Here is a 24,714-nt window from a genome sequence, read left to right on the forward strand (position 1 = left end):
CTTCTTTTATAGTGTTCTCAGGAGTAATCCTAAAGCTTCTAGAATGTTCCAGAGAAATCTGGAATATACATTAATTTCTTATAATAAAGTTTAAATGAAAATAATGTCCTAAAAATTACAATGGATGGTGTGATGGTTAAGAGCTTAACCCATATAACATAAGGTCATGGGTTCGAGTCTTGCCATATCATGATACCTCTTAGATGTAGCCCAACATGTGATCATAGATGCATGATGCAAGGCAGTACAACACATGACTCACCACTTGCTCCCAAGTTGGGTAGTCGGCATGTGTTGGGTTGGGTTGATTTTCATTTGCTCATTCGACATAACTCCAATAGCCTTGGCCGACAAGGTATTGGTGCATCTTGTACTCCCAAGATGCAAAGTTGTTTCTATCGAGCTTCTCAGTAGGAAGAGCACTTCCCATATGAGTGTTCATTGTCAAACTTCTTCTTATTCTCTTTGATACGAAATGTGCATATTGCTGCTACAATGATCAGTCAATTCTTTCCGAACGTGGGCTTAGGCACAACACACGTAAAGGTGATGGGCTTGGATCAAGCTACCACGCACTCTAATACCATGTAAAGAATTGGATGGTTTCTGTGCAGCGGAAGAACTGTGTGAGTGTGTGGAGAGAGAGAGAGAGAGAGAGAGAGAGAGAGAGAGAGAGAGAGAGAGAGAGAACTTAAGATTACCGAAAAGCAAAAAAATGTAAATTACAAGGAAACAAGAATGACCAACAGTTACAAAGAGAAGGAGAAGGTGTTTATGTACTCACCTTCTCTCTAAGTTCTCTCACTAGTACCACCTCTTGGGAAAGAGGTTGTGTCTTAACTACTTAAAGAATATGTGTCATATAACATTAACTTCTGTTACACACTAGTTACTATACAAGGAGGTGGGGTGGTCACACACTTGAGTATCCCAGAGTGTGTTCCCACACACTGTAAGTCGAGTTTGATTCTCAACAATTTTTGATGGAGGAGTAACCCATGCAAGCCTTGCTTCGGGCAATTGCATGTTTGCTTGTATGTGTGAATTGAGTTGTAAATATTTGGAAGAGAAAAAAACCATGTGAAATTCGGAAAGGAATTAAAAGCATACACGTAAACACTAGTTAACAAGTTATATGTGTTTAGGCAAATAAACCAAAGAATCCCCCATCTAACGCAAAAAACTCACACACAAAACTATGTCACGCAACACGTCAACTCATATCCAAACCTCTTAAAATGGAAACACACATATATCCTAATTTCATTGGATACCATACAAGTTGAAGGTGTGTTGGACATGACACAATGCCCTACTTGAGCTCCATCGCATTGATTTACAAACCAACCATCTCACTAAGCGATATCTCATATCAAATCCCTACATGGAAGAGAAATCATCCATGGTAACTAATCAATAGAAAAATTAGTATGGAAAATGTGGTTCTCAAAGAATCTTGTCACTTGGATTGCTACCCAAGGTCTCATGAAATTGCCCATCAAATCCATGGACAAACCAACAAAGCCCCACAAAGAGATAATATGTTAATACAGAGTGTTTATCTATAAGAGAGATAATTTGTAACAATTCGCCAACAATTGACAAAAAGGTCTCACGTGGGTGCACTGAATGAGCAACAAGAGGAAACAGGTGAGATCATCTAGAAATTGGATCGTGCCCTTGTGTGAAAAGGGCACGTTGAGAATATCGGTGCACCGTAACTGGCTCGTTCGGTCGAGATTCAATCCATGGGGATCAATTTAGCCAATGAGGCTGAGCTATCATAGCAAAAGCAAACTTGAGAAGATTGCAACCTAGAATAATAATAAAAACATTTCATGGATGAATGAATAGACCCAACTCCCAAAAAAGAACTAAGAAACACACCACACACACTTTTTTTATAGTAATACACACACTTTTTTCTAGTAATACATATGCGCATACACACACACACACACCCACACTCTCCCTTTTTTTATCGTAATTAGCTTACCCTAATCGTAAGTTGTTACTATGTATTGGGTTTGAAACCAAATTTCTCACGTCTCTATTACTCCATACATATCTCTCAATTTTACTAGATGCCATCGTGGAATGTAGGGGTTGAACCCATGACCTTCTGGTCTCCATTGGGCAAACTTATCAACTGAGCTACATACACACTCTCTTCTTTGTCTCTCTTGTTTCGTAAATAATGGCTTTCATTACGAAAGAAAAAACACCACCATGACTAACTTACTATAAAGTATAAAACCCCTTCTACCTATGGGATCTAAAGACTACTACGACTCCAAACTCAATGCCACCCTACACACCAATTCAAATGGCGAATATGATGATACGTGACCTTGTAGAGTTCTCTCTCTTCATGGTTAAGATTTTGTGACTTCTCTAGCACCGACAATTGCCACAAAAAAAGTCATTTTAACTTTAGAACATATTTTCTCTCCCCAACTTGCGAATCAAAAGTGAAGGCATTTTGCATATTCCAATTGAACCATAGTCCCCAATACCTCAAGAACTCAAAAATAATTTGAAAATGAGGCATTGGTTCATTGTTCTCCATACGTGCAAAAACCCAACTGAAGGAAGATAGGCTTACTCCAGTTAGAGACATCCACAATAATTTGATACATCTCTAAACCATCATTGCCATCGGGCATGAAATAAATCAATGCCTACTATGTTCCTATTCCACCGAACAAAAGAAACACGATCCTCGAGTATTGTTTTTTTTTTTTAACGCATCCCCTAATCGTAAAGCTCCAACCATAACTCTCCAAATAAATACCTTGGCTCGTAGCATCAATCGAGAACACCAACCTGCCTTGATCACATGAAGCCACCAAGTAATGGGCTTATGAAAACCCCATATCTTTATAACCCTTTCTTCCAACCACTCACGTTCGTCAATCAACTTGTGATAAGCAACATTCGTTGAGATCATAATCAATCTCCTATTTCCAACAAACCTCCAATCAAGCTCTTGAGGTCACCCATCTAAATCAGGAATTGGCTCATACGAATACAATATTTCGTGCAACTTATCCCAATATAAAGGTATAACCTTTTGGTATACGCAATGTTGATCGTATTATTCGAAAAGCCATTAATCTTCTTTGTGACACGAACATAACATCCTTAACTATTACCAAACCCAATCGAGCCATCGGATTAAATTGAAGTCTCTCTCTCTCTCACACACACACACACACACACTCTCTCTCTCTCTCTCTCTCACACACACACACACACAATCACTCTCTCTCTCTGTCTCTCACACACACACACACACACTCTCTCTCTCTCTCTCACACACACACACACAATCACTCTCTCTCTCTCACACACACACACACACACACACACACACACACACTCTCTCTCTGTCTCTCACACACACAATCACTCACTCTCACTCTCTCTCTCTCTCTCTCTCACACACACACACACACACACACACACACACACACACACACACACACACACACACACACACACACACTCTATCTCTCCCTCTCAATGCGAACCAAATCCTCCTCATCTCCTCCTCCCCGCTTCGTTCTCTTCTTTTTCTTCAAAGCATGCGATTATCGACATGGCGTCTCTTTCCGAGAGCAGCAATAGCGAGGTCTGGCCATCGATCCTTCCTTTCCCCTCTCTATCTGCTCTGATCTGCTCTGAAATAGAACGCTGTATGGTTGATTCTTGTAACCTAACTAGGAAACGTTAAAAGAAACCCCTGGCCTTTCAAGAATCGGGTGCGGAATCTCGTTTTTCTTTTGCAGCGGAAGCTCATTCCCTAAGGAAATCCGTATGTTTTTTGGAGTGGTGTTTAGGTTTCTGAACGATGCTTCCACAGGTAACTGATTTGGTTTCTGTGAGAGGATCTCGACTTCATGTTTCCAGTGCTTCTTCAAGCACGTAAATTAAGAAACGTTCAGATTTTTGAAATGCTGGCGGCACAGAAAACTGATATACAAAGGGATATGGTAGGATCAGCTTTTAGTAAATTCCCAAGGCATGCAATCAAGGAACGAAAAGTTTAGGATTTTAGATGATGGTTGCATAAAGTTGTAGCTTCTCTGTAACACATTTTTGTTATGATCACTTCACCGTGGCAATGCAAGAAGATTGTAGTATGTTGCCACGGTGACTTGGATGTATTGGAATTTCTAAGATATTCTTTCTGAGGGAGAGAAGAGTTCATATGCCATAACATTAATATACCCAAAACCTTTCCATTGCTAACACTGCATTATTCCTGACTAATCCTCTTAGGGAAGTGCAAGTGTCTTTTCATTAACTGTACACACGAAGTCCGTTTGTTGGGCTAGATGCGCGGCATGAAGCGCTTCTGCAAGAGTGATACCGCATGCTGGGGTAGTGGGCCCCATGATTTTGTATTGGGTCTCTATACATTCCGATGAAGTCTAATACATGACACAAATCAGTATGCCCTCACTTACTGGTAGTAGCGTCTCCAAACAATTCTGGCAACACTACTATCATTCACTGATTATTGGAATTTCTAATAAATTCTTTACAAGCGTAAATGCATATTCCATACTTTAGGTTTCCAAAGTATATTCCAGATCTTTCCCATGGTAATGCTACATAACTCTGAGGCAGCTCCAGAGAAGTGCCATAAATAGCACTGAATCATGAGTTGCTTTAGTGGTAAAATACTAGGATCAAGGAGTAAGTCTGTGAATGCGTGAAGCACATAGTATCGGTATTGTGAAGAGATGCTGACAAAATGTTATATTCCATAATTTAGATGATGACAAAAAATTATCTCCTAGAGGTACATGTTGGTCGTATTTCTGAACATGATACAATCAGGATACAGAAATATGGAGTATAAGATCATATTGATGTCCCTTAGACTGACACATGGGATAGAGACCTGAAGGGAATGACATAGAGAATGCGATTTTCTGCAAAATACCTTAAATTGTTTTAGAGATTTGAGTTCTAACATTCATACTGCTATGGAAAACTGTTTTAATGGAAGATCTCAAGAATATTATGGAGATATGTGAGACATTATTCTTGTGTATTATATTTGTAAATTAGATAGTGAGAACGGCATAGAGAAATTGTTTTCATGGTGTATGTGGAGAGGTTTTAGAGATTCAAGCTCTAATATTCAGGCAGCTATGGAGAGTTTGCTTCCACAGAAGATCCTGAAACTTCAATTGCAAATTTTCCAATCAGACTTCTTTTTCTTTGTCCTTATCTAATTTAGTTCACATGTCACCACTTAGTACTTATCCTTTTTTCACCAAAAAAGAACACACGCCAGATTATAGACCAATTCTACATCTAAACATAATTTGAAAAATGCTCATTATGTGAATGAAAAATAGCACACTGCACATGCTTAGTATACAAAATGTATCATAATAGAGAGAAAACATGTGTTTTCTTGCATGCAGATTCTAGCTCTTGAATTTGACCAGGTTCGAGTGGCAATTTTGAATAGGCCAAAACAACTCAATGCCCTTTCACATTCAATGGTAAGGATGCTCTATTTTTTGGGGAGGGGGGGATTTAAAAATAAATATTGTCATTGATGTAAATTAAATTGTTTCATCTTGAAAACGATGCACAGATAAAGTCCTTGAAGAAGCTATATGAACAATGGGAGAATGATACCCAAGTTTCTTTGATCATAATAAAGGTTTCTCTCTGAAAATGCCAGAAAATTTTCATTTTTTCTTTCTTTTATGTCAATCATTTTAATGTTTTCTGAATGTAGGGATCTGGAAGGGCTTTCTGTGCAGGGGGTGATGTTGCAGCAACAGCACAATGTGGAAACACAGGTAACCTTTATGTTTCTATTTTGGATGATTTGATTGAATGTGTGAAAGTTCTAACTATGAAAGCATATATTTTTGTTCATATGTATTACATGGTAGTGTCTTATATGAGCAGTAGACACTTTTAATCAGGGAACTACAATCAGGCAAATGATTTTTTTTATGATGAATATCAACTTAATTACATAGTGGGAACTTGCAAGAAGCCACATGTAAGTGAATGGAGTTTGAAGTTACAAAACATGTTTTTCATTAATATGCTTTTACACTTTCCTTATACTGCTATTATATGTGGTAGGTATCTCTGCTTGATGGGATTGTAATGGGAGGAGGTACTGGGATTTCGATTCATGGACATATTAGAATTGCAACAGAAAAAACTGTATATAACTTCTGATCCTTACACTCTACATTTTTGGAACACTCTTTAATGTTTGTCATGGCACAAGTTTTGTGGCACAAATGTATATATAGGAGTACAACCAAAGAAACTATACATGTGAGGCAGCTTTTATTCATTTCTTTCATTGATCTACAGCATGAAAGACCATTCTTGGGTATCAGAGCCCATTTTCGCCTCTTAGATATGCTAATATAGCTTTATTTTTGTTCTTTCTCCCTAATCAAGATCATCATCTCTCTACATTGAAGGTAGTTTCATTGCTTAGAGATCTCTCCATCTTTGACTAGCCAATGTTGGAGATATTTGGAAGGAAAATGTTTCTGTTCATTTGAGATCTCACATTATTTTACAAATAGTTCATGTGAAATTTATGTTTTGGTCATGGTTAGTTGAATGTACCCTCAACTAAATATTTGTAGGAAAGCTAACATGCCTTTGGGGAAACTTATTGCATTGGTCTCGATAAGACAACAATTTAGATGTAATCTCTTGCTGGGGTACATAGCTATTTTGGCCTCTTAGGAACGATACTACAATTTCTTTTTTTGTGGGTTTGTCATTCTCATTGTGTTTTGAATATCAAAGCCTACATTGTATGGTCTCATTTCTACAGAAAGAATCCATTGTAACCATATTAATAATATTGTCAAAAGCTCTAGCATATTATTAATAAGAGAATAGACAGTTGTACCATTTCAGTTGTCCAATGTATGGGCTCTGCCATGCATATGAAAACCATACTGTATTTTGTTGAAAGTGCTGTTTTTAATGTATAGATAACTGTTCCCACTACATTCCACCTCATTTGATACTTTATTTATTTCATGTTTCCCATTCTTCTTCACATATATCTATCATCAAAATTTAATGCTATTTGTGTAAATAAAAAATTGTGAATGGCAGGTATTTGCTATGCCTGAAACTGCACTTGGTCTACATCCAGATGTTGGAGCATCCCATTTTCTCTCACGCCTTCCTGGATATTTGGGTACTGTAGAGATAAATTAATGAATTTCTGTAATTTCAAACTTACATGATAAATATGAATGGGGAGAACTTGAAATATCCTTGAGTTTTTCTTTATTTCCCTAAATGTCCCTAATTAAGTGACAAGTCATCCCCTGTCATTCTTTCGGGGTTGGCATTTGGGGTAATAAACAAAAAGTCACAACTATTTGGGGGGGTTTTCCCACACAAATATGTGCATGCCACTATGATGAAAAATATAAACATGCACATATCAAGATGTTTGAAATGTATTTCTATTGTGATTTACAATCAATACGACACATTTTTGTTCAGGAGAATATGTAGGTCTAACCGGTGCACGTTTGGACGGACCTGATGTGCTAGCATGTGGACTTGCAACTCATTTCGTTCCTTCTAAAGTAAGAGTGTGTAGAAAGAGATATGTTTGTACATGCACTTGTTTCATTTCTATAAAAAGTAGGCTTTTCTTTCCTTTTGGATGTGCCATTTTTTGTCACAACGATTATTTATCTTTAGGCATTGCTGGAGCTGGAAGAGGTATTGCACAACTTTAGTGGAAGGGAAGTTGAAGACGTGATATCTATCATAGATCAATTTGCTCGTCAAGTGAAACCAACAAGTACCAGTCCTCTTTACAAGTTAGTTGTTTCTATTTATATAATATGTGTTAGATACGAAATTATTTCAAAAGATACCACCAACGAAACTAAATGTGCAAAGTTGTAAGTTTCACTTTAGATCCTTTGTAAATACAAGGCAATGGTAAAAGGTAGGAGAGAGAGATTCATTCTATTATCATCTTCTGAAGTTAGATATGATCTATGAGACCAAAAATATTACATTTCACGTAATACATGTGAAAGTGAGTAGCGACTCTCAATGTTCAAGAACTTTACCAATGAATGTTGCAGTCGGGAGTGCACATTGTTGTGAGAGAAATTTATGCAAGGTTTGGGTTTGGTTGAAGATGTGTGGAAAGCATGGAAACTCTCACTTGTTTAGGCAAAGTATGCATAGTCAACCACTCTCATTACTTGTGCCCCAACACCTTGTTTCACATCGCAGTGCATGTGAGCTAAGTAACATGGAAGCAATGACTCGAATGGCAGACAACGGGATGAGCTCTAGCATGTATCGATGTGTATGGTTTCGCTGTTCTGTGAAGAATATGGTTTTGTAGTGGTGCAACATGTGTAGTATAATGTGTGAAGCGTGAGCCTCCACATTTGTCCCATGTCATGATACATCGGTGTTGCAATCTAGTGATGCATCATGAAACAAGTATGTTGCATCTCCCCATCTACCAAACCATTTTTATCTTGCATCCAACTAGAATAGAAAATTTTGCTTTTGTGTCTTTTGGATCTTTTTGTTTGCTTCCCATGCGATTCTATAAAGTTGATTTGACGGACTTTTTTGAACCTTAAGCATGTATTCAACAACCCTTTCCATGGCCATGATCTCAATGGGAAGTGATCCCCTCTCAAGGAGGGTGTATGACGTTTGTTTCTTAACATGAAGAAACTTTGTAAGAATAGTTTTGGACATTTTCAAACGCTTTCCAAGTAGATTTAAGGATGCTACTACCCCATACCTCCACCGCCATAGAGAAGCACCAGTGTCACCAAAGTGTTGAAAAGGTATTTCTTGAGGACCCAACACTTAATCTCCATGATTACATGTATTCTCAAATGCAAATATGCTCTCTTTCCTGCCTCTAAACGGTGTGTAGCACATTCATTCCATCTATGATTTGAAGGAACTTCAAGGCCCAGATATTTGAAGCTCAATGTTGTACATAATGCATGATTGATCTTTTTTTTTGGCTCTTTACAAGCATAATCTTTGTTTTAGAGCTATTGACACTTAATTTATTGTGCATGTAAATTTTTTCCAATGCCTTCATCATAAGCTTTTGTGCTTCTCTTATAAGTATTTGTAAAAAGCACTACATCATTTGTATATAACAAAAGCATGATGGCGACATTCCCAATGACAATTTCTTCAATTCCTTCTTCCTTTACAAACTTGGCAACCATTTATTCCAATTCATCTATGCATAGACCAAATAGAGTTAGTTAGAGTGGGCATCCTTGCTTAACACCAATAGTGCTATTGAAAAAGTTTGAAAGTTTATTACCCATACGCACATAACATATAACCTTCTCATAGATTTGGGAAATTGTAAGCATATATTTATGTGACACCTCTAGTTCTTCCATTTGTCTCCAAAGATGCTCCGAGGTACCATATCAAAAGCTTTCCTAAAGTCTACAAAGCACGGATAGATCACATGCCTTCATTAATACATAATCTCCCATACTTCCTACGTAATGGATCCTTTGAGTTACATAATGGACAAGGATCCACTCCAATATCTCCATATTTTGGTATTTTACAACTCTAGCATTAAAATCTCCCATAATCAACACTTTACCAAGCTTCTAAAAAACAAATATGTCTTGACAAAAGTCTGTGAAATGATCACTTATAATCATCATACTTACATAGTTTTATATAATTATCTAAGCTCTCATGGTAAATGCATGCTATTTGTGCACATTCAATGTTCCCTTTAGAGTGAGGCCATATTGATCATGCTCCCAGGTTTTCGCCAATAATACAACATCAATACCTTGCGCTATATCACTTAGTCTTAACCCCTTATCCCATGGATATCTTGTGCAATTTCAAAACATGATTTTCAAATTTGAGGTATACGTAGTCCTACGGGCCATCACTTGCTATGCATTTTGATTTCCTTTCCTAGATGTATATGCTTAAATTCTACGTTCTTGCCTTCTTTCCTAGAGAGAGAGAGAGAGAGAGAGAGAGAGAGAGAGAGAGAGAGAGAGAGAGAGAGAGTTTTGCAGGATGGACGAAATTGCAAAATGCTTTTCGAAAACTACTGTTGAAGATATCTTGAAGGCGTTGGTATCCATATTTTTCCTTGCTGTTGTCTTCTCAACTTCATGTACAAATACTAAACTTTTTTTCCTATAAATTCATAGGATTTGGAAGGGAACAACTGTCATGGTTGGTATAAAGCAACCGCAGATATGTTGAGAAAGGCCTCACCTATGAGCCTTAAGGTCACTTTACGGTCGGTATGTCTATGATTGACCCATTCATGACATCTGTGTACTGGGTTTCTAGAGCTTGGTTTTCCTCAAACTGAAATTAGCTGATTTGATTTTTGTCTCAACCGAAATTAACTGATCTCTACCTTAACTTAAAAGGATGTGATTTTATTTTCTTTTGAAAGTTTGTTTACAATTCTGAATGCTGGGAAGCCAAATAGAAAAGATTTTCATGCTAAGAAAAATATATTCATCTGCTTGCAGATAAGGGAAGGGAGACATCAATCGCTAGGTGAATGTCTTGTGCGTGAGTACAGGTCAACAGTACGATTTGTGGAACGAAAATTTTCCAATGACCTTTATGAGGTAAATATCACCATCAATTTGTAGTTTATTGCCTCCTTATATTTTGATTCTAAGTATCTTAGTTCATGATTTTATGGAGCCCACTAAATAATGCTTCTTATTTGGTTTGGAGTATAACCTGTTTCCATAAGGCAAAAAAGAGATGGCACACATTTGAAAGAAATTCCTATCTTCCAATTCTGCAGAATACTTGCTCTTTAGCTCATCAAACCTTGAATTTGATATGCCGTCAGTTAGAAAGTGTTAATATCAAATGTAATAATATATAATGAGACGCTGGTTAATTCAAGCAGAAAAATTGCACTTTTTCTCAGCAGACCTTGAATTTAATATGTCATCATCTAGAAAATGCTATTTTGTCAACTTTAATGAAATACGAGTCTTGTAGTAACATCTCAGAGAAACTGATTAATTAAAAAACCATACATTGGATGCTGTCCCTGCTAAATAATTGTACATTCCATCACACATAAAAAATATCATTTCGTTATCTAAATCCCAACGAAATTCACATTGAGTTGGTTGTTCTTAATTGGTATTCCACATGTTTGATCTGCCTTTATACCAAAAATGTTGGTATCATCTAATCGACCCCAGTTTGTATTTGTTAGCAGTCTTGTCCAAGGGGTAGTCTGTTTGTTGAGGAAGACTTGTTTGAAAGATTATAATTGAGCCTGTATATCAGGAAGTTTTGATTTCTTTTATGCTGGAAAGGTCAATGTTTTTTGTAAAAACTGTCCAGATCTTTTAATATGGAGAAGTGCATCAGATTCTGTTACATAATATCTTGTTCTACTTCTGGTTTTCCTTTCATATTATTAGCTAATAGGTAATTGTGGTGCTTACTCTTGCCATCAATCATTCATGGAACAGTGCTAACTTAAGTTGCATCTACATGAACATCTATTTTCCATTGTTTGTTGGTGCATGAAGGGCATTCGAGCTATTCTAGTGGACAAGGACAGAAACCCGAAGGTATATAACCTGTACTTATTTGTTTGCTTTGCACAAAGTTTAAATCAATGTCATCTTAACTTTCTTGATTCAAAAAGCTTAAAGGTAATGTTTAAAGGGGTTTGGAAACTCCTTGCCTAGAGTTTACAGGGCAAGTTTCCAAACCACTAGGTTAACTTGCATATGAATGATTGTGTTAAACTTTTTAAATATGTGGTTTAATGCTCCTGATAATCTCTATCTTCTGACAGTGGAACCCACCTTCCCTAGATGGTGTCACCCCTGATGTAGTGGCTTACTACTTTTCACCATTGAAAAAGGAAGAGGCAAAAGAACTTCAACTTCCTACTCATCGTGAGGGATCACGTAAAATTAGTTCAAAGTTATAAGCTATGAGGCCTTGTAAATGAGTAATAGACGAATCTCTACCTTTGCTACACATACCAAAGTGTATTTTATGATGTAATTATTGAATTAACTGGATGTCGATATTTACAAGTGTTACGATTGGAATAAAAGATGCAAAGGAAAGTATCATCATGACAAATAAACGTGGGCTGATCCCATTATTAGTAATTTGGGCTTTGTGGTAGCTGTATTAGATTGTGGCGAATTAATTAGTGTCCTTTGAAACTGGATTTGTCATATAATAGAAGTCCATTAGATCAAAATCAGAAGGATCTCTTTGTACAACGATAGATTGATCCTTTTTTTTGCGTATAAGGTTATATCTAGAGTTTAGATGGTAGAGATTTGTGTGAAATTGTGGCATGTTAAAAATTAAAAATTGAAATGCATTCCATCATGATGATTCAAATGGTTATGAAGATATGGGATGACTTGGCACTTGCTTCATGTTGGTGAATAGATTCCTCTATGAATGCAGTGTTTTTGCAATGCCACAAGACTTGAGAAATATGTGGAAGCTCACATTTCACACAAAATAGTATCACGTATGCTACACTGAATGACAAACCTATCTTCTTCTTCTTCTATTGTGGAAACCAATACATGTAATGTGAAACCAATACCTGTTGCTTTCACAGTATGTCACATATATTGTGCCAAATGACAAAACTATCTTCTTCAAATAGTGTAATCACACTCATCAATGGTTGCTAGAGCTTGTCTCTTTGTCCATCATACACACCATTGTTTTTGTATGACTTAGCTTACTTTCTATTCAATGTGAGATGAGGCATTGGGGACTCAAGTGTGGAAATTCATTGGTGATGCATTTTCCCCCTTGAACAAGCAAGTTTGAAAGTCTTCGTGTCACTTTGATATATTGCTTTGCGTGTTTGACTACATTTGAAGTTGGTTGCTTTGCCTCTCTTTGGCTGTTGGTTAGATGGTCTACACTATAACATCTATGTCACGAAATTGAGAGAGAAGGACCTTTTTGTACGAAGTATTGTATAGAGGATGATGAAATCGACAAGAGACTAGTGAATCAAGGAATGCATAATAGAGCAATCACATATTTCTTCTTGACGCACACCATACATCTTTTAGCCCTCCTACTTCAAACTAGTAAATATAGATTGTCATAGTTCATCACATGTATGGACTAGAACATGAATTGTTCAAAGGAAACCTCTCTTTTATAGTTATCCAAATGCCTAGAAGTCAAGATCTTCGTAGATGTTTTTGAACATGGACATGTTATAATAGGGCATATTGTTTAAAGGTTTCAATCAGGAAAGAAAATGCACTATACCTTTGAACCCTAGGCTCGTAATAGGGCCATTGAAAAAAAATGTAATATAATTGTGAATTCTGGGCCCACCATGGTACCTACCATGGACAAAAAGTAGACTATGTCAATGAACCCTAGGCTCTAGGCTCACCATGGTACCATGGACAAAAAATTGGCCCGTGCCAAGTGAACCATAGGCCCATCATTGGTACTATGGACAAAATTTGGGCTGTACCAAGTGAACCCTAGGCCCATCCATCATGGTACCATGGACAAGGTTACAAAGAAACATTGAATGCATTGGACCATTGCCAATTATTAGAATACTCTTCTTAACAGGAGCTAGGCCTGCCTCTGTTTCTGTTTCTGTCTTTGTCTCTGTTTAGAGAACAGAGATGGAGATGTGGGGATGTTTGTTTGCAACTCTGCTCGTGATCATCTTCTCATGCTTTCTTGCAGCTTGGCAGTACTTGAGGAATAGAAGGAGAGAGTACGCAGTGGGGTTCTTCCACCCTTATACTAACGATGGAGGAGGGGGCGAGAGAGTGCTATGGTGTGCAGTGAGAGCTCTTCATGAGCAAGATCCACATCTTTCTTGTATCATTTACACAGGAGATAGTGATGCGACCCCTGAGAGTTTATCTGCTCGAGCCCTTCGCGTTTTCGGTGTGAAGCTATCTTCCCACCCTAAGGTCAGTGGGATCATCAAAACGAAAATTTGTTTATTTTCTTTTGTGTGTGTGTGAGAGAGATGAAGATGAGATGTTAATGTTTTCAAAAGGGCCAAAAAATGATATATGAGACCAAATAAATTATACCCAGTTGAGCGATCTTACCCATTTGAGCGATCTGTTACAATGTCTGATATTACATAGGGAACATAAAAGGAGGAAAGAATCACTACATAAGGTAAATAGAACAGAAATGGAATGGGTAATGCATCAAGCTAGTAATGTTACTACTCATACAAAGATGCAGGGAAGGCATTTTATGAGATCCTGCAACATGGGTCTCTCTATTCTATAATGTTAACATCAATATCCTCTATGGAGTATGGTGGGTGGCTGCTAGTGCTACTGCTCAAGTAAAGATGAAGGGAACACATTTCATGAGATCCTGCAACATTAGTATCTCTACTCTAGAATAGAAACATCCATATCCTCCATCGAGTATGATGCATAGCTTTGAGCTCCTCTATGGAGTATGGTGGGAGGCTGCTAGTGCTACTGCTCAAGTAAAGATGAAGGGAACACATTTCATGAGATCCTGCAACATGAGTTTCTCTACTCTAGAATAGAAACATCCATATCCTCTATCGAGTATAATGCATAGCTTTGAGCTCCAGATTTTCCAATACATTTGCTGTTTATTTTGTCAAGCTCGTCTGTGCAGTTGACGTCATTTGAAAATGATCAAGCTGGATGAGTGGGTTAATTGCGACTAGGCTCCCCCCCCCCCTTAGAGGGATGCTATATATGGAGGTACCAAGAGGTGTGGTGTGTGACCACGAGTGTTCATGGCCATCCCATTCTCTGTTATTGTGCAGTATCCTGGGGTTGGTCCGTCTCTCATAATAATCGATGACTTGATCTAAAGGTCAAAGAATTCCATAAAAAGATGGGAAATACCCTTGAATTCATAGTAATGCTCCTGTCTCAGACATCTCTGAATAATAAGAGGTATGCCGTCTGTAATTGAACCTGATCTCAGGATTAATGATAATTGACTGAATGATCATCTGAAGGTCTTTTCAATGATCACCGCATCACACTTCTATTTCTGTCCAGCAACCTACTCGCCATATTGTTTCTGCTAATCTTATGATATCTGCATGCGGCCTTCAAATATTTTCAGAGATTATTCAGATAATAAATATTACTTCCCTAGTGCATCCTTATGTTTCCCAAACTCCTTTAGGGCATCCATCAACACCTTGTATCATTTCTTCAATTGTAGTTCTTTGAGCAGCGTCTGCTGTCGCATTAAGCAGGCTTCATGAACTGATGCTTACTGTTTTTTTTTGGAGTAGGTGTCAACGTTGTTGACTCATGCCATTAATTCCTCTGCTATAGTCAAAATGTCCTGTACATCTGCCCCAAGGCACTGTGGAGTTTAGCTTTGTTTAGCCAAAGCTCTTCTTCGAGATCTTCTAACAATTGACGTTTCCCTGACTGGCATTCTCCATGAATTATTGTGCTGTCAGATTCTCGAGTGATGAAAGTATAATGGGCACTCAACCTTCCCCTTCTTTGCAATTGTCTCCTTGGGTTTTGTTGGCTATTGGTGTTCCTTGAGTCGAGGTATCATCCTCTGGTTTCCACTAACCAGTCCTGTAGGACACTTCCCCTAAAAGGAAGATTTTGATTCTGATTTTAGGTAGTCATATGCACATACCCAAAGGAAGCATGACAGAGGAGTTTACGGATGTGCATATGCCAATGTGACTGTTTACCAAAGGCTCAAATCCATCTCCTTTTGAAACTTCTCTTCACTCCCTGGAAAACCCAGGAAACATCTCCTTGTTGTGATTTAGGCTTGCTCTTTGATGAGGGAGGAAAAATCTGCAAGTCAATAATGATGTGAAGCATCCTCTGGAGGCCTGTGTCGGGAGGGATTCACAAGTGTTGCACCTCAGATGGTGAAAGTCAGTACCCAAAAGTATGATTGGTTCACACTCCAATGGAAGTTGCATGGAGCATGTGAAATTGTGTGTGGATCATAAAGGATCACCTTGCAAATGTGATATGCTGGAAGGATCATCTCTCTCTCTCTCTCTCTCTAAACATGTGCATTTCATAGGCTTAGAAATAGCCAGTAGAGATGTATTTATGTATTATTAGTAGTGATGGTTATAGCATCATGTTGGCACTCTTTTTCATCCAAAGTTGCAGCACATATGTGTCTCCTGATGGAAGATGAAACATTGGTTTCCCTGTATTTCCCCTCTTGGAAATGGTAAAACAAAATTAAAAATTATATTTTCATGCATTATTGTTTCAGAATTTGTTATTCACCTTGTTTCTGAGATTTACTGTGAGTGTTTGAATGTTTTGCATCATCTAAAATGGCCAGTAATTCTTTCACCATAAACTTGCAGTTGATCCCTTTGCCAGTCCTACTCCACAAACCACACTGTCAACCGAAATTTCTAATTATATAATACTCTTCTCAGGGAACCACAGCTAACAGCCCACATCTAATACTTATGTCATTGTATCTATCTGTGATTTGTATTTGGTACTTTATTAATGTGTTTTGTATGTTTATTTCCATGTAATCAAGTAGAAAAAATTTAATTGTAGATATTTTCAAGTTGCTATAAGTTCTATATGTACTCATGCATATATGGATGTATCTTTGTCTTTACGTACATATAGCCTTTAAATAAATTAGCCTCTGAGGTTTGAGGCTGCATTGTTGTCGCTGCCGCATCCAACAGTCTCCGTTGTTTCGTAATACTTTCTTCTGTGCAGCAGCCGTGGTTTCATCTAATTATAATTCAAACCTAGTAAATCGATCTAACATTGGTTGATTGGAAATTGCTGTTTTAAATTCATTGTGTGGATAAATAAATAGATCAAAATGGACATGACCTTTTTTTGGTTTGGTTTTGAGTTATTTGTTGTCACATGTTGGGCATGATCTTATCATTACGTTGAAATGCTCAGGTTGTGCATTTGCAAAAGAGATTTTGGGTGGAAGCTAAAACATACCCTCACTTTACAGTCCTTGGGCAAAGTCTAGGGTCAATGGTTCTTGGAATGGAAGCTTTGATGAAATGTACACCATTGATTTTCTTTGACACAAGCGGATATGCATTCATCTACCCTCTTGCCCGAGCTTTTGGATGCAAAGTGGTTTGCTATACACATTATCCCACTGTAAGCTCTGACATGTTTGCAAGGGTTCTTGGGCGAACAACATTGTACAACAATAACAATTTCATTGCTCGAAGGCAAGTAAAATTATACTTCATTGGTAAGTTTTGGCCATATGATAAACATTCAAACCAATGAGTTCTGAAAGTAAAGTGTGTATTGTGTTTGTTTGCAGTTTATTCCTCTCTTTATTTAAGGCTATCTATTACCTATTGATGACAATACTATATGGCTTCGTTGGCTGTTATGCAAATCTTGCTATGGTAAATTCTTCTTGGACACAATCTCATATTCAAAAATTATGGAGGATATCCGATCGAATTGTGCGGATTTATCCTCCTTGCGATACACGGACATTACAGGTGTGTCATTCTTGCAGTTTGCTGTTTGATTGGTTTGTTTTTCTAGCACTTTTGAAGGTCTTATAATAAATCCTGATGCAGACACTTCCTTTAGCAAAGAAAGGTGACGATAACAACACATTTTTCATCTCGGTGGCGCAGTTTAGACCAGAAAAGGTCAGTTGGTATCTCTTGGTTGCATCATGTAAGTGGAATTCTGTGTATGATTTACTAAGCTATTTCTTTGGTTCATATATAGGCTCATGATATGCAACTTGAAGCTTTTGCGAAAGTGGTGAATTGTCTATATACAGATGAATATTTTATAAGAAACAAAATAAATAGCATTCAGTTGAAATTGGTAGGGAGTTGCCGTCACAAAGAAGATGAAGGTCGTGTTGAAAAGCTGAAACTGAAATGCAAGGACTTGGGCATTGAAAACCATGTGGATTTTCTCATCAATGTTTCATACAGGTAATACTTATATAGTTGGAAATTCTTTTGAGTGTTAACTATTATATCACATATCTATGATTTTTAGCCTTTGGAGAATAAAATTGTAAACTAGATTTATTTGGAAAAAAGTGTTTGTGAACTCTTGGTGCAATGATGGGGATTGAGAACCGAATTTTGAAAGCAAACATTGTAGGAGAAGAGTCTGTTTGTTAATCCTCAGTGCAATGGTTTCTAAGTAGTGTTTTTTCCTGACGATACAACATTGGATTTATTACTTTAGACTTGAGACCATGACATGGCCTTGACCTTAAGGTTATGAATCATAAGCTTTGCCAGCACGCCATCAAATTTATACCTTGAGTTTGTGATTTCATTTCTAATGAAAATACAAAGTCAATTCTTGTAGTGCTGAAGAGTCTAGCTTCAATGCTGCTATTAATATTTGAAAATTTTCTGTATGGCTATATAGAGAGCTGGTTGAACTGCTGGGAGGTGCCATAGCTGGATTGCATTCAATGATAGATGAGCACTTCGGCATTGTTGTCGTAGAGTACATGGCAGCTGGTGTCATACCAATAGGTTGTCTCTTGTTTGCATGTTTTATTTTGGAACAAAACCAAAATACCTCCTGACTTGTAGCATATTTACGAATGCCCCTGTGGAAACTTTGGGGTATGGTTATAAATATCCAAGTTAGGGGGGGTTATTCTTGTGTGTTTGATCTTTTTTCTTGTTAATTTAATGAATGATAATAATGCCTTATTTGGTAAATAGCTCATAATTCGGCTGGACCGAAGATGGACATTGTTGTTGATCAAGATGGTGAAAAGACTGGATTTTTGGCTGCTTCTGTGCAAGAATATGCGATTGCAATGACAAGTGTGTTGAAAATGCCACGAGAGCAACGCATGCAAATGGCAATGCTAGCAAGGAAAAGGGCGATGTCTTTCTCTGTTGAACAGTTCGATAAAAGCTTTAAGTCAGCTATGTCTTCTATCTTGGATCAAATAAAATCAAAGTACTGCGATAATTAGCATCGATAAAACAATTACACAATACAATCCTGCACTTCCACCCCTTACATAGTGGCATGATTGCCTTACATACTCCTGTGGGTGGGTTCACGATAGGGTGCCTACTTGATTGATTCCCATGTCACCATGTAGCTCATGCTTGCTCGAATTCATCTCTAGAATGCTCCTTCCATTCAACACATTGAAAATTGATGTGTTCAACACAGATTTAGACATAACCACCCCAGCTTTCATGCCCTTGCAATGTCCATCTGGTGACATAAAGCCTCATTGATATATGTTGGTTGGGACTTTTAAAATTATGGAAATTATTCTGGTATTATTGCAAGTTAAATTTACAATAATCATTGGCAATTAACAGTTAGCACAATTGTTTGTCTAAGGATGCCCAATAATGATGATCAAAGTCGTGCTTGGCCTTGGTAGCTTTGATTTTGTATGAATTGATTTCTATTGTTATGCAAGGTAAAATTAATTTGTTTGTGATCGGTAGATGATTATTTTACACAATTTAAAAATGATGATGTTTTTTACACACGAGTAAAGAACAAGCAAGGACAAGTTTAAATAGATGGAGGTTATGATTTGATTTATTTGTATTTTTCGGAAATTATTTAGGTTGTCAACACTTGATAATTTTGCCTAATCGTACATTCATAATGATTATAAAGAAAAATAAATTGATGGGGCGGATAGGTTTTCTCAACGTATATGTAGTGATTGCTAGCAGACTATACTCATAATAAAGCATTTGATGATGCATATACTTGATCATGATCTATTGTTAGGTATGTGAATGATGCATGCTTGCTTTATTAGTTTTCCATGTGCGTATTCTCCATAGGTCTTGCCACAATACCTTATTTCCACTCTCATCATCATGGAGACATAGGATGTAAATTCTTCACATTGAGGCCAATGTTGGACCAGTTTGTTGTTTAGGTGACATGGGTCATAATCAGTTGATAAGGGTAAACTGTTTGGAGCAACGTTTCTACTATTATGGGCCCTCAAATTATGTCATTGAAAACGACGACTTTGGTGTATGTACCTCTTGTTGGTTAATGTTATGTCCATCTATGTATGGATGGGGGACCCATAGTTGGTTACATGAGAAATACTTGTTTTCTAAGCATGAGTTTTGGAATGACATTGACATGTACGTGCATACAAATTGGTTATTTAATTTCAGCACTTTTATCTTGTAAAGAGAAATATTATCCCTTTTCATTTCTTTTGATTGCATTGTGACACATGGGTGGTGTTATAGAAGAGTCAACTTTGTTTCCAACTTATTGTTGGGGACACAATAGTGAGTTTTCAAATGAAGTTGGTTGCTAGTTGCATGACAATTCATATGTTTTGTAAACCGAAAAAGAAGAACAAACAACTTACTTTTTCGACACCAACAATGTTGGTCCATCTAAACATCAATTTTTTTCAAGAAAGCTTTTTTGTCTCTTACATATACATGCGTATATTTAGTTCTCCGAACCTTTTGAAGAAGCTATGTATCCATCCATATTGAAAAATGAAGTATATATTTTTTATATGTGTTGTAAATGTAGATCTCTAATTCATGAAGCCTAATTTTTTAACAATTACTATAAAAACAAATGTGGTTAGTAAAGGGCTCACTTCACATGTGGGGAAACTATAACCCAATCATTATGTTGAGAACAGATTCTCCAACTCGACAAATGACCATGTCATATCATTGTCCCATATTGAATCCAATGAAACTATGAACTAAATTGGTAAGAATGAAATAACCACAATCAGATTTTGTACATGATTAAGCCACCCATAAGCAAATGGGCTTGCTTCTATGTAAACCTATGGTTTACCTTGAATTAGCGATTCTCTACCCAACTAAAAGTGCGTCTTGTTAGTTCTTGATGTGTTACATGCATAAATATGGTCCGGCATATATTTGAAAGGAACCGCTTATGTTGGATATAGTTCCATTAGCTTGGCGGATGGTCATTTTGCTAGGAATTTAACCTATAGATACTCTACTCCTCACTTATTCTACTTCTTTGCTGTGAACATATAGAGTTCCATCTCTTCTGTGTATCAAGGTATAACTATCTCTTGCAAGTTGCATGACCATTTCCCAATATAAGTGTGTGTTGCTTTGCTCTCATGAGTCATGACTAAGAGACATGAGGGGACCTATGCCTATTTATGACAAGCATATTTAGTTGGGTGAAGAGCATATTCTCTCATACCCTCTCCCACATGATACATTTGATTTATTATTTCATCTTTATACACTAAATTTGTACATTATGCCTTTGTGTGCAAGTCTAATGCTATCTGATACCCATGTTCGCCATGTTTTACGAACAAACTTTACCTTAAAGGGCGGTGACTTATTAGACTTTCAAAACCTCTTGAGCTTAAAGAGAATTCAGAGCTCTCTCGTTCATGTACAATATATAAATCACGATAATGAGGCCACATGGAGACTCATAGTTAAGGTCAATTGGGTTCTCTAGATTCATGGAGGGGAAAATGTCCTGCCAAACTTACGAAGCGATGATGTAAAAGATTATAGGATGTGATCTTGTGTGGAGATAGAAGTGAGAGGTCTTATTGGAAAGACTTCAAAAGACTCTATATATGTATATAAAGGAGTTAGAGAGTAGTGTCTCGAGGACAAGTTCGAGGCACAATGTGGGGCATGTCTCGAAAAAGATACGAAGACACTTTTTGTTCGGGGAATTTCGGTGAGAAAGGAGGGAGGGCTATTATTTGTATAAATAATGATTGCAGAGAGAGTTCTTGGGGGCGATTATTGTGAATGAGTTTGGTCTAGTAAAAATCTTGTGTTATGTGATTGATGATGAATGAGAGTTATTGAGAGGTAAGCAAAGAGAAAGGTGTTAAGGGGCATTTTATGTAGATATCCTAAAATTACCTTAGGAGAAGGGAGGGGCATTTATGAGAATTTTGGGAAACCAAAAAATAAATAAATATTGAAGCCCATACTTAGTAAGCAAAGGCCACACAAAATGCATGCATTATTGAAAAACAAAATGAAAAAATAGACAAAAATACATAGATAAATAGTAGTAGCAATAATAAATAAGTAAATAAATAGATAAATAGGTAAATACATAAATAGATAAGTTAAATTGGTAAATAAATAAATAAATAAATAAATAAATAAATAAATAAATAAATAAATAAATAAATAAATAAATAAATAAATAAATAAATAAATAAATAAATAAATAAATAAATAAATAAATAAATTAGTAAATAAATAAATAAATTAGTAAATAAATAAACTAGTAAATAAATAGATAATAAATAAAGAGAATACAAGAAAAAAACACCCTAAATTATCTGTTCTGTCCTTCTTGTCTTTGCTCCACATGGATTGCTAAATTTTTTTTTGGCTCTACTTTAAGCTTCCATGGCTGAGCTTCAACCGCTGTTTTAAGCTCCCATGGTTCAGTTTTAAGCAAATGGAACCCTAATTTCGTCATCCCTGTTTTCTTATTCATCTTCTCAAGCTTTCATGGCCGAGCTCCAAATACATACCCCGATTTTTCTCCTTCTGATAATATCTCGTCCACCTGGGTTTTCTCTCTTTGCAACATAGGAACTCATGGGCTCTTTACGCATCAAGGTTTTAGGGCTTTTAGAAATCCCCAACTCCTTAGCTTTAAAAAAAAAAAAACCCTAGTTCCATATCTTCATAAAACCCTAATTTCCTGGCTTTTGTTTAAAAAGCCCTAAATTTTATTTTTTTCTTCTACAAAAAATGAAAATATTAAACTTGAGCAATGTTTTTAAACCCTAAATTTATACAATTCTCTTGTATCTTGGAAAAGGAAACCCTAAATTCATAGCTTTGATAGATTATTTCCCAGCAGTCTAAAAGAAAACCCCAATTTCATTCCTTCACGAGAAGCCCTAATTCCATAACCTCCAGAATAAACCCTAATTTCACCATCTCCGTTAGTTCCATGGTATGATCTGATTAGTTTTTTAAGTGTTCTTTGCTGTTGCTTGTTTTTTTGTTTCTTAGGCCTTCATTTTGACTGTCTTCGCAACTTTTTAGTTTTAGCTTTATTGCTGTTCTAGCTTTTTTTTGGTTGCTTTTCTCAGTTCTTTTTTGCTTTCGTGATCCTCTATCGAGGATCTGGTCATTGATTCTCTCTTAAAAGAGTATCTCTGGCCAGATCTTCTTCTGATCGCAGATGAGTACTTTCAAGACCAGATTGTTGGATAGAAAGATTTGGCCGACTTGGATGCATTACTATAATTATTATTACTCTTAACCATAGCCCTTGGCTAGATTAGAAGTAGATTTAGTTATTATAACTTCCTAAATCCTAATCCCTAAGCAGATACGGAAGATCTTAGGTCTTGTGAAGCCCTAATCCTTGTCAAGCAGATCAGAAAATTTTAAGGCTATTGGAACCCTAATTCAATTGTGACATCAGAGTGTTATCTTACTGTTTTCTAAGCTATGAATCTTACACATATCAGAAAGTTTTAGGTCTTCTAATACCCGATTATTCTATTGAAAGGGGGGTGTTTAGGGTCTTTTAAATTCTAAGATCCTCTCAAATCCTAATTGTTGAAGCCTTTTCTTTTGTCATTTGAAACCCTAATCTCGAGCTTCCAAACACTTAACGTCCTGAATTAAAAATCTCCATTATGGCATCATCGTCATCATCTTGTTCGATATTATCGGGAATACCATCATTGGTAACATCTTCTGCTCAAGTTATGGCTATGGCAAATGTAGAAGAGCAGAGAATCAATTTACTCTCTTTAGAGGATCAGCCGTCTCTTCAGAGTACTACTGCGAATACCTCGGTTGCGTCTTCATCCTCTTCTTTGGATGAGATATGGAAAACCATAACCTCTTCAACACACCCTAACCCTAACCTTAACCCTAACCCTAACCTTTGCCTGAATTTGAATCCCATCCACAGAGGCAATAGCTCCACATCATCATCAGCATCATCCTCTTCCTTCTCCCATTTCCTGCTTCCGAAAACCAGCGGTAATAGCGCAAGGTCAGAAAACCACCCTTTGAAGAGAGCCCAACAGCATTTGGATGGATACCATCTAGTGAAAGCATTAGAGTTTCTCATCAATGAGACCCCTGCATCCTCACAGCTCCAGTATTATCAAGAGGCATTGAAAGTCCAACAGAGGAAGAGGCAGCATGTGCAGGCCAATAGACAGAAGAAGAGGAGCTTAAAGATGGTATCAAAAACCTAGCAAAACCATGGTATCACAGGTCAAAAGGGGGTGTCCATATTAGAGGTGAAAAGTGGTTTCTAAAGTGAAGCGGTATTTAGATGTTGGAAGTGGTTTCAGAAGTGAGGTGGGTATTGGGGACATATATTAGAGGTCAAAAGAGTGGTTGGTCTCAGAGATGGTGTGGTATTGAAGAGGTCCAAAAGAGTGGTTTTCAAGTGATGAAGTGGTAATTCAGAGGTCAAAAGAGTGGTTTTCAAGAGATGAGGTGGTAATTATAGGTCAGAGAGTAAGAGGGAGTCAACCGGCTTCAAAAGGTCAAGCTAGAGTAGGAAGTCAGATGCTTCCAAGGGCAAAAGTCAAGAGGATTGTGAAGGGAGAAAAAGTCAAGCAGATTGTGAAGGGAGAACAGAACAAGTCAAGCAGACGATTAGGTCAAGAGCAATGGGCAGAGGC

The 24,714-nt window shown here is 37.1% G+C and overlaps 2 protein-coding genes across 3 annotated transcripts; both read left to right on the plus strand.

The window, feature by feature from the left end:
- Window positions 1-3,483: 3,483 nt before the first annotated feature.
- Window positions 3,484-12,172, plus strand: LOC147861609 (3-hydroxyisobutyryl-CoA hydrolase 1-like). Of its 2 annotated transcripts, none has more exons than XM_087322505.1 (14): window positions 3,484-3,634; window positions 5,445-5,525; window positions 5,621-5,689; window positions 5,768-5,831; window positions 5,961-6,040; window positions 6,127-6,210; window positions 7,135-7,219; window positions 7,534-7,619; window positions 7,738-7,859; window positions 10,095-10,155; window positions 10,233-10,328; window positions 10,566-10,667; window positions 11,601-11,642; window positions 11,873-12,172. In XM_087322505.1, the coding sequence occupies exons 1-14, from the start codon at window positions 3,602-3,604 to the stop codon at window positions 12,008-12,010; spliced, it is 1,143 nt and encodes a 380-aa protein (XP_087178631.1). In that variant the 5' UTR covers window positions 3,484-3,601; the 3' UTR covers window positions 12,011-12,172. The 2 variants fall into 2 exon arrangements, with proteins under 2 accessions (XP_087178631.1, XP_087178630.1); XM_087322504.1 differs by lacking the exon at window positions 3,484-3,634 and adding an exon at window positions 3,730-3,865.
- Window positions 12,173-13,661: 1,489 nt separating this feature from the next.
- On the plus strand, window positions 13,662-19,411 carry LEW3 (UDP-Glycosyltransferase superfamily protein). Its single transcript, XM_087322554.1, has 7 exons — window positions 13,662-14,012; window positions 16,989-17,275; window positions 17,374-17,560; window positions 17,642-17,716; window positions 17,799-18,013; window positions 18,465-18,574; window positions 18,770-19,411. The coding sequence occupies exons 1-7, from the start codon at window positions 13,716-13,718 to the stop codon at window positions 19,027-19,029; spliced, it is 1,431 nt and encodes a 476-aa protein (XP_087178680.1). The 5' UTR covers window positions 13,662-13,715; the 3' UTR covers window positions 19,030-19,411.
- Window positions 19,412-24,714: the final 5,303 nt, after the last annotated feature.

This window comes from Azolla caroliniana, unplaced genomic scaffold (assembly GCF_043228905.1).
Source record: "Azolla caroliniana isolate FFs.n. ecotype wild unplaced genomic scaffold, voAzoCaro1.0.p SCAF_7, whole genome shotgun sequence".
Classification (NCBI taxonomy): Eukaryota; Viridiplantae; Streptophyta; class Polypodiopsida; order Salviniales; family Salviniaceae; genus Azolla; species Azolla caroliniana.